General features: G+C 38.4%; 1 protein-coding gene across 1 annotated transcript in view; it reads right to left on the reverse strand.

The window, feature by feature from the left end:
* rasa2 (RAS p21 protein activator 2) overlaps positions 1–2,318 on the reverse strand; it is a 45,509-nt gene extending 43,191 nt beyond the window's left edge. Inside the window, exon 1 of the mRNA XM_083695442.1 lies at positions 2,244–2,318. Coding sequence (XP_083551568.1) covers positions 2,244–2,301 — 58 coding nt within the window. The 5' untranslated portion in view covers positions 2,302–2,318. The remainder of the gene's footprint in view (positions 1–2,243) is intronic.
* Positions 2,319–11,245: the final 8,927 nt, after the last annotated feature.

Consider the following 11,245-nt stretch of genomic DNA (forward strand, 5'->3'; position numbering starts at 1 on the left):
AAACCACAAAGAACCCTGAGCTGCCACTAAGCCTCAGTGAGCCTGAACCACAAGGAGTTCAAGCCTTCACTAACTCCATCCTCCACATCATCCTCACAAAAACACACAGAATACCATCTCTACTGATGCTTTTTCGAAGGATCAAGAACAAGATCAAGAGGAAGAACAAAGTTTCGTAAGATGGAAAACTGAGTTACTTGCCATGGTAGTTCCTCTGTCTTCTTCTGCTTCCTGTGTGCTCATTAATGCATGGTAGTGAAACTGCTATTTGTATTGCTGGCATTGTACATGCTATTTTGTTATGAGTACACACTTTGCACAGCTATGACACAACTTTAAGTGCTAGTGTGTATGAACATGTGCTGTGTGATATCAACTAGAGAAGTGAATAGCCTATCAGAGAGCAAGAGTCTGGGAGAGAAGGACAGCGAGTGACGAGCAGAAGTAACCTAGGGCTGGTACAGTTGAAAATTAGCAAATCAGCTAAAATTGGCACATTTACAGTATGTACAGTAATTATGTTTATTAATGTCCATTGTCCCTGTAAAACTAACCCTAAATAAAAGTAAAGTAATAGTCCATTTTTACTTTAGGATAACCTCAGAAAGTAGGCCTATTCTAATATTTCTGGACTTCCTGAAATCACAACAGGTTAATGTAATCACATCAGATCTACTTGGAGTGTCATGGTCTCATTTATAGTTGACTGACAGGTGTAGCTCTGTCACAGATGACAGCATCAAGCGCCAGTAACAGAGGTGTTGTTTCAGTGGTACTGACTTCATCAAAAACTGACAATACCACATTCATGAACTTCATGAACTACATGTTTCCTTTGTCGAATGGATTGAACTACAAAATTACTCACTTTTATAACTGTATACTGTATAGAAGTTGATACGGTGATACTGTATGAAAATACATCAACAACTGTCCATAGAAAAGATAATAGTGGCTGAGAGGAAGCAATCTTTAAACCCTTGTGGTCTTCTGGTGTAGTTTATTATTTTAGACCCATTTGCCTCTTTCTTGATGAAATATGTCTCAAGAACCAATATGTAGGCTAACATTGCAATTACTGTAGTAACAACATTGTATTAACATGTTGTTACATTGTCATGTTGTAATGCAATTTCAAAGACATGCAAAGACATTACCAATATACAGCATGTTGTTACTATTGTAATTACAGAGTTACTACTACACATGTATATGCAGTGGTATAAATGTAATGATTTAATTAGGGAAATCCTGGTGGATCCAGGGCGAAATGTAATGCTGAAATGTAAGTATGTTTAACACCAACATGTGGGTAAAGTGTGACCATTGACCCAAACGGTTCAATTTCAGCCTCATTGATTTCAGCACAACTTTTCCTGGATGATGGGCAACTATTAAACCAGCAGGGTTTGAGAACCAATGGCAATATTCATGCTTCGCTTGAGTAGACTGCGTGAGAAAGTGTAACCGAATACATTGTAGCCTATATGTATGTGTCATACGTGAATCTTTTTCTTTTAATGAATGACAGAATGTTGATCTCACCCACACTGGACTGGCACAACTTCCTGCCACGAGCATTTCGCAAGTTTCGTTGAAAACAGAGACGGAAGGTAGCTAAATAACTAATTTAGCTAGCTGGCAAGCACACGTGAATATGACCAATTAAATAGTTTACAATCCAAATACTAAAATAAGACAACATTGCATGTCTATCGAGTGGAAGGCCTACAATTTAATTGACAGCTAGCGCGTGCTTCACTTGCATTGCGACAGGTTAGCTAGCAAATGCGGTACAACCTAGTGCTGTAGTAGGTGGCAAGTTCTATGTTTTGACGATGGTGCTGCCTGTCCATGTTGTGTGTTGCTAGCTGATCTGGCTTGACATGATCGTCTTTGTGTAGGCTTTTGTCATGAGCTGTTACATTTGTCGTTGGATGAGAATGTGTTTTTAAAGAACACTTAGGGACGACGTTTTCTGAAAACAGCTAACGTATAGCTAGCAAGTTTGATCATGCCCAGGCAACATTCATGAATGAATCATTCGCACCAGTCAATCAATGCCTGAACAGCTAGCTAACTGGCTAGCTAACGCTGGCTAGATACTACTAGATAGGTGAATTCATTGGCCGTGTAGATCGTAGCTACCGCGCCCCTCTTTACACGTCGTTCACAGTTTGTTCGCCAATTTAACCCTCTCAGTTTAAGAATACCCATAGCTAGTTATTACTATTCGCACTTACATATTTTTCCTCGTAGGCTTTGCAAAATCCGAATTGTCGTGTCGTCTTCTTCCGCCATGGTCCGACTTGACTGTGTATCTGTAGCTACAGTACATTCAACGCTCAGTTATCATATCCTTTTATGAATGCTAGCAAAGGGCCAGCCTACTATAGCGTCACTATGAGCGCTATTGGTCGTACGCTTACTAGGCTAGACTGGATACTTGTGTGAATCCACTTACGGCACGGGCTCTGTTGTAAAACAATCGAAAGCTTTGTGAAGGATTTGCAAAGGATAAGAAATTATGCTCCACCGACACTCCGACCCCATAGAGCTTGCCCAGAGGGTGCACTATACTGTATCTGTTATCAATGCAATGGGGTGTACCCCACGGACATGCAGATTTTTATATAACCAGGAACTGCTTCAGCGAACGATTCGATTTTGCAGGCTGATATTTGAAATGTGTCGTTGTTACTGTTGTTGGAAAAACGCTGTGATGTAGTTAGATATTGAAAGTTAAAAACCTTGCAATATATTGAAAGCATGTAACAATGGGAAAATTACTTGCCATTGACTGATGTTAATTTGTTCACTGATTCTCTCCTCTTTTTCTTCCCTCAAGGTGACTACTGTTTTGCCTAGATGACTAATCTTAACCCTGACCTTACAGTAAGGGTCTTATACAGTATATCTGATCAGTGTTTAGTATGTAAGTAAATTACCACGTACCTCTGAAGGAAGCAGATTAGATTGCCAGAGGTTTGTAATGAGACCAGTGTCAGAGGGAGTTCCAGTTGGGACCTCCACACATCTGACCTGCTTTGCATTTTGGGTCTTGGCCATTCTGCAGTAAGCCTACATCTGTAACAGCTGACCAACTTTATGTAAAGTGTTACCTAAAATGTAAATAACCATCTCTCATGGTCTGTGAGACACTTAATTCTCAAATCTTTATTGATACAGTGGCGCAGAGAGTACTAGTTAGGCTCTATGAATGGATATGATTATGTTGTATGAGGAAAACAGGGTTTACAGAGGAGTTGCTAAGTAGAGTTCTGTTACCATGTCAGAGCCAGTCGGTGCAAAGAGAGAGGCCACATCTAGAGATTGTGTCAAGAGGCCTAGGCTCTAGCCTAAATGCTGCTTTGTCTTTGGGATGATGGAAAATGAATTAATTTCTCAGATGGGTTGGCCCCTGAGGCCATCAAGTAACTGTAGAAGTGAATCCTCAGAAGGCTAGAGTAAATACACAGGGTTTGGGTATTAGATTTACTAAACCATTTTCACTGGATGAAAGTCACCCATTATTTCCTAGAGAGAACAAAAGAGAAAAGTTGAATAATTAACCACAATTGTGAACACTTTACATTAGGTTGCTCCTATACCTGTGTAGTAACATATAACTTTAATAACAAAATTGTATTAGCATGTGGTAACATTGGGGTATTTATGGTTTAGCTTTGACTATAACTGTCCTCCACGATGAAATCCAGGAGAGGACTGTGGATCTGTCTCCATCCGTTTGTATGTCACACACGATATCTCAGACACCACCACAATTTTGATGAAACTTGGGTGAATGATGCTTCTTGCCATAAAGGTTCGGCATCTACACAATTACACTGATTGGCCCAAGGGAGTCGAGTAAACTAGAAAAACAAGTTCCAAAAGAAACTTTGTGGGCTTGCAAAGTCTTATTTTGGGAGTGGAAAAAGTGTAAAGGTGGTTTGGACGATAGATAGATTAGCTAGGTAGTTGAAAGAAAGTGAGATAGTAGGATGGACTGATGGATGAAAGAAGCACAGATGGATGAGAGAAGGTTGGATGGATGGATAGATAGCATTTGCAGTAACAATGGGGCTCTCAGAATGTTGACCTAAATCAAGATTGAGTTTTTGAGTTAAAATCGAGTTTTTGAGTTACAAAAAGCTGAATATTTAAAAAAATATAATTAGTTTCAAAATTCAAAGTTCAGTGCAAGCACACCAAGTTAGACACCTCTGCACATTGTCAAGTTGGATTGGTTTGAATAGGTTAAAACTTGTAGAGGGAGTAGCAGTGGGAACATTTGGAAGAAGGCAAATAATAACAAGAAAAATAAGTTGCAAAGTCTTATTTTGTTAATGGAAAAAGTTTAAAGATGGTTTGGACCCCTTCACTTTTCAGACCCCTTCACTTTTTCCACATTTTGTTGTGTTATAGACTCAATTTAAAATGGATTAAATTAAAAGAATTTGCTATCAATCCACACACAATACCCCAGAATGACAAAGCGAAAACACGTTTTTTGAAATTTCAGTAAATTTATTACAATTTAAATACAGAAATACCTCATGTATGTAAGTATTCAGACCCTTTGCTATGACACTCTTAAAATTAGCTAAAATGCAAAAATGTCATCAACAAATCACTCAATGGCAGTATGTTTTGGGTCTTACTGTATGATGAACTGCCATCCAAATCAAATTAAATCAAATCAAATTTTATTTGTCGCTTATATTGCATGCAGTTGTAATTGACAGTGAAATGTTTTGGGATCTTGCTCCGCGCTCAACAGCAGCAGTCAGCAAACAATCAACAATTCAATAATAACTCATACAAAGTGACAATAAGTGACAATAGTACAATAGTAGGACAAACATCCTGATTTGTTTTTCTTAATTATAGTCAATCCTCGGTCATCCACTCTAAATGTCTTCCTTGGTCCGCTGTTGAGCGTGGAGCAAGATCCCAAAACATTTCACTGTCAATTACAACTGTATGCCATATAAGTGACAAATAAAATTTGATTTGATTTGATTTAATTTGATTTGGATGGCGGTTCATCAGACAATGACCCAAAACATACTGCATACAGCAACTAGGGAGTATTTCAGGGCCAAGGCTGAGTTGGTAATGACATCCTAATCTACACAGTGTGTAATTGATTCCTATGCAAAGCAGAGACCCTATAAAAAGAAAGATATTAATTACAAAATTACATGAACTGTTATCCTTGCATTAAGATGGACTCAGTTCAACTTATTGTTGATGACATTTTTGCATTTTAGCTAATTGTAAGTGTGTCATAGCAAAGGGTCTGAATACTTATGTACATGAGGTATTTTTGTATTTATAAATTATTTATTGTATAAATTTACTGAAATTTCAAAAAACGTGTTTTCGCTTTGTCATTTTGGGGTATTGTGTGTGGATTGATAGCAAATTCTTTTAATTTAATGCATTTTAAATTGAGTCTATAACACAACAAAATGTGGAAAAAGTGAAGGAGTCTGAATACTTTCCGAAGGCACTGTATATCAGTTATCTGTGAATTTTGCCCCCCATAAATTGACATCAGTCGGGCTCTAGTAGAGAGTTGGTTGGTTGAGAATGGTAGAGTTGGTTGGTTAACTGGTTGAGGATTGTTAAGGTAAGATGAATAGAAAGAGAGAGTGTAAGGTGAATTTATTGGAGTAGAACTGGTTGCCAAGAGAGTGCATTGTTGTGTAATCAGTCTAACAATTTGTTTGGTAGGTCTCCTGTGTTTATATTCAAGAGTTCTGAAAGTTCTATGGCAGTTGCAGTAACAATGGAGCTCACAGAATGCTGGCCTAAACCAACATTTCTAGGTAATAATTGGAAAGAGACTGCACATAATACCCAGCAGTAAAGAGTGTTTTCCGTGGGTGCATTAGTTAAGGGTACATACAGTGGGGGAAATAATTATTTGATCCCCTGCTGATTTTGTTAGTTTGCCCGATTACAAAGAAAGGAGCGGTCTATAATTTTTATGGTACTTTTATTTTAACAAATAGAGACAGAATATCAACAAAGAAGTCCAGAAAAAATACATTATATAAAGTTATAAATTCATTTGCATTTGATCGAAGGAAATAAGTATTTGATCCCCAAGCAAAACATGACTTAGTACTTAGTGGCAGAACCATTGCTGGCAAGCACAGAAGTCAGACGTTTCTTATAGTTGGTCACCAGGTTTGCACACATCTCAGGAGGGATTTTGGTCCACTCCTCTTTACAGATCCTCTCCAAATCCTGAAGGTTTCAAGGCTTTTGCTTGGCAACTCGAAGCTTCAGCTCCCTCCACAAATTGTCTATAGGATTAAGGTCTGGAGACTAGCTAGGCCACTCCATGACCTTAGTGTGCTTCTTCTTGAGCCACTCCTTTGTTGCCTTGGCTATATGTTTTGGGGCATTGTCATGCTGGAAGACCCATCCACGACCCATCCTCAGTGCACTGGCTGAGGGAAGGAGGTTCTCGTCCAAGATCTTATGGTACATGGCCCTGTCCATTGGCCCCTCAATGCAGTGAAGTCGTCCTGTACCCTTAGCAGAGAAACAACCCCAAAGCATAATGTTTCCACCTCCGTGTTTGACAGTGGGGATGGTGTTCTTGGGATTGTAGCATTCAGCATGTCTCTCCCTCCAAACACGAAGAGTCGAATTTATGCCAAAGAGTTAAATTTTGGTCTCATCTGACCACATCACCTTCTCCCAAGCCTTCTCTGAATCATTTAGGTGTTCATTGGCAAACTTCAGATGGGCCTGTACATGTGCCTTCTTGAGCAGGGGGACCTTGCGGGCACTGCAGGATTTCAATCCGTTACGGTGTAGTGTGTTACCAATGGTTTTCTTGGTGACTGTGGTCCCAGCTGCCTTGAGATCATTACCAAGCTCCTCCCGTGTAGTTCTGGGCTGATCCCTCACCCTTCTCATGATCATCCTTACCCCACGAGGCAAGATCTTGCATGGAGCTCCAGGCCGAGGGCGATTGATGGTTATTTTGTATTTCTTCCATTTTCTAATAATTGCACCAACAGTTGTCTCCTTCTCACCAAGCTTCTTGCTGATGGTCTTGTAGCCCATTCCAGCCTTGTGCAGGTCTACAACTCTTACCCTGATGTCCTTTGAATGTTCTTTGGTCTTGCCCATGGTGGTGGAGAGGTTGGAATGGAAGAGATTGATTCTATTGACAGGTGTCCTTTATACCCATAACAAGTAGAGATTAGGAGTACTTTTCCTAAAGTGACAGGACTAATCTGTGTGCCTCATGGGCATATAACCGGTCTGTATGAGCCAGAATTCTTGCTGGTTTGTAGGGGATCAAATACTTATTTCCTTCGATCAAATGCAAATTAATTTATAACTTTATATAATGTGTTTTTTCTGGACTTCTTTGTTGATATTCTGTCTCTATTTGTTGAACTAAAAGTACCATAAAAATTATAGACTGCTCATTTCTTTGTAATTGGGCAAATTAACAAAATCAGCACGGGATCAAATAATTATTTCCCCCACTGTATATGTTTAGAAAAGGATAAACTTGATAAACCAGGAGTCCAAAAAAATAAATAATGCTGAGATATAAGTGATTTAATTAATGTGCTCAAACTAAAAAGTGCATAGTGATACAAGAGTAAATAAATACAGACGCGTTTTGTGTCACCATCATCAGTGCGAGAAATACAATGGCATTAATAGTAGGTAGATATACAGTAGGAACATCACAGGTATTCAATCAGTCTTACAATCAGGTGTGTAAGGCGAACTAGCCTCAGAGGCTCGTCAATTTAACGTTGGTAGAAGAGGATTTGGGAAGAAAATGTATTATTAGCATGAAGGTAACACTACATTAAGATCACATTTATTCACATTGGTTAATATATCACTTATAATCAGTTTATTTTCAATTATAAACCATTTACAAACAGTAATATGTCATTAGTTTAGACTGATTGATATTCACTTGGTGCTTGTCAAATAGGGAGCTTGCAATCAGGAGCCAGTTATTAATGCTTTATAAATGCACTCATAAATGCTTCGTTAAAGAACCCTAATGTGAAATAATGCAATATTATTCGCAATTGTTGCATAGTAGTTGCACAATTGAGAAATTGTATTTGCTAGTTTTTACACTGGATTTGTGTAATTATGGGTGCAATTACTCTTAATTAATGTACTCTATCTATCTATGCCTCTATCCTACAATTACCCCCATGACTACCATCATCAGATATGGTTGAAACTAGCCCTGGAGGGAGAGTTAACAGAGACCCTCCACTTATTGAGTCATTTCTGGTATGGCAAGACCTTATTGGACAACAGCAATAGCAGACCGGTTCTCCAAGCCTCTCTGGGTACAGTTTTATAATAATTGAAAACAGTTTGAAAATTGATTAATTAACAACAACAATAATATTTCATGATGATTGTCTAACACTGTAATAATGTCTCTATAAAATGTCCCTATAGTCCAGTGTGTGCCCTATGTTGTCTAAATGGTACAATGGTATAATGAAAGAGATATAATGCACATGCAACGCTGTGCTAAGAATCATAGTCTGAAGCAACGATGGTCAAGGTCTGTAAGTTTGGATTTAATGGCTGCTACTGGGACACAATATACAGGTCACTGTATGTTACAGCAGGTTATCTGGTAACAATTCAGCTAGACTAGTATTTAAACCGTTTATAGGGCAGTACTCTTATTTTAAAGTGAAAAATAACTACTATTTTGAAGGACTTTCAAAAAACATCACAAACGTGGAACTGGGTTTGACAGCTCTCTCTCGTATTGCTATCTTTACTCAGCATTTGGTCAAAACTATCAAATGATATATTACATCTACAAACAATCGGTAGGCTATGGCCAGCTGCTGCCTTGAAGAAAAAGAGGAAGATGTAAATTACGTAGCGCTAGCAAGAAGGCCAGTAGCCTTTCTGCAGTTTGTTATTGGGTTATGTTTTGTTAAAAGTGAAAGCCATCTCTGTCATTACTTTAGTATAGACAAGCATGAATACACAATTGATGTGAATTATTAGTTTATGACTGCTTACTATGAATCATTTAATGTTGGATCACTTTACTTGATGTCCCCTATAACCATGTATTAATGTTCATAATTACTTATGAAGGGTAAGGCTACTTTACATGGAGTGCCTTATTTTAGATGTTGTACTGTAGGTGCACATTAATTATGCTGGTAACTCATTAATAAATGGTTAACAGTGTTACACTTTATATTAAGGTCACATTTCATCAGTTAGAAATATTGGTAACCCATTAATAAATGTTGGTAAGTCATTCATAAATGATCAATGGTGTGACATTTCATCAGTTATATATGTTGGTACCTCTTATATGGTCAGAGGTTTCCTCCATAAGTACACAGGATAGAAGAGTACTCACGTGACTTAATTATCATTGTGGTCTACTCATTGATATACCCAAACCAGCTCAGAGCACTAACCACTCATTAGTGAACACAGAGAAGGGGTATGTAGTGGATAGATACATCAAGAAATAAAATCTGTTAAGCTGCACAGTGGACATGTTTAAATGAGGAATATATTGACAAGGACATCAGGATTTCAAGGGTCATGGTTAAAAAAAACATGGTGACAGCTGTGCTGTGCTTTGGGAGATGTTCACATTGTACTGTATGTAAAGATGCGTTGAATCGGTTTGGTGCCAGCCGAATCATCCCCACAATTCAGGAAACAACTTTACCAACTCTGCAAATTTTGCATGACTTCACACCAGGGTTAGTTTTTAAAGCATTTATTATATATAGCATTTAAAGTGCATTTATGAAGAATTAATAACTGGCTCCTGATTTGGCAAACACCAAGTGAATATCGAACAATCTAAACTAATGAGTTATAACTGTGTGTAGATGGCTTATAATTGACTAATAATCTGGTTATAAGTGATTTATTAACTAATTATAAACCATTTATAAACCCTTTACAAATGTGACCTTAATGTGAAGTGTTACCAGCATGAATATATTGATTCTCAAGTAGGCCCATAGAAAGATTTGCATAGTTAGGGGTGAATGTAGCTCCCATCGCAGTGCCCACAGGTTGTAAAAAGTATTTTTCGTAAGAATAATTTTGGGATTAAACAAGATTTGCCATGTCAACAAGTAGATCAGTAGAGGGAATCGGAATATCCCTAGAGTCTACAAAAAAGCACAGCGCCTTGAATCCTTGAATGAGGGATGTTTGTATAGAGACTGGTGACATCAAACAACACCAAAAAACATTATTCTGAGGATTTGTACTGTTCAATAAAGCTGCACAACTAGGGGTCCAATGTAGTTAGACAGGGCTCAGTAAGGCTATTAATGCCACTAATAATTGGTCTACTGGGAACATTACTTTAAGATTTGTGCACTTTGGGTAAGATGTATAATGCAGGTTGAGAGGGATGGTTATACACAAAGTAACATCTTTCAGTAGATAAATGTCTGACTTCACATTCACTAATAAGAAAAGATTTCTATCTCAGATTTGAATTTACAAGTAGGGTCACATGGCAATCTTTTGTAGAATGTTCTCTCATTAGCTCTGTATGGTAGTCCGCATTCATGAGTACCAGAAGTCAATCCACAAGGTTGTAACCAGCCGACAAAGGAGGTGGGCTGGTACTCATGAATAAATCTACCATACAAGAGGTAATGAGACAACTTCCTGATGATCGATTCTACAAAAGATTGCCTTGTGACCCTGAGGTCAAGTTTATCACCTGTTGATCCAGCAATGATATTTATCTCCTCTCTTGTCCTTATGGCCTACAGTACATTGGCAAGACCCATCGCCAGTTAAGTGTTTGCATCACAGAGCACAAAAGTGCTATCCACAGAGCTGATGAGAAATCTCCTCACATGGGACACTTTTCCCAAGCCAAGCCCCCACCTGAAAGCCTCAGTTTTTGTGGTTAGGATAGGGTTAGGGATTGATAAAAGAACTACAGCACCACAGAGACACAGGCTTTGAAACAAAACTTTTATATCTGGAAACCAAATGGATTTTTGATGTCAAAACTAAATCTCCTTATAGCTTGAATGAAGACTTCAACCTGTCATGTTTTCCCTAACAATGCTCCCCCCTCCCAGGCCCTTGCAGGTTGGGCCGGCATGTACCAACGAGTCCCGATGCCACTCATATGTGCCTATATGTGGCATGCTCAATATCTAGAGATCATGCAATGTTTTCTCTGTGAACCTATTTTATG

This window comes from Argentina silus, assembly GCF_951799395.1.
Source record: "Argentina silus genome assembly, chromosome: X".
NCBI lineage: Eukaryota > Metazoa > Chordata > Actinopteri > Argentiniformes > Argentinidae > Argentina > Argentina silus.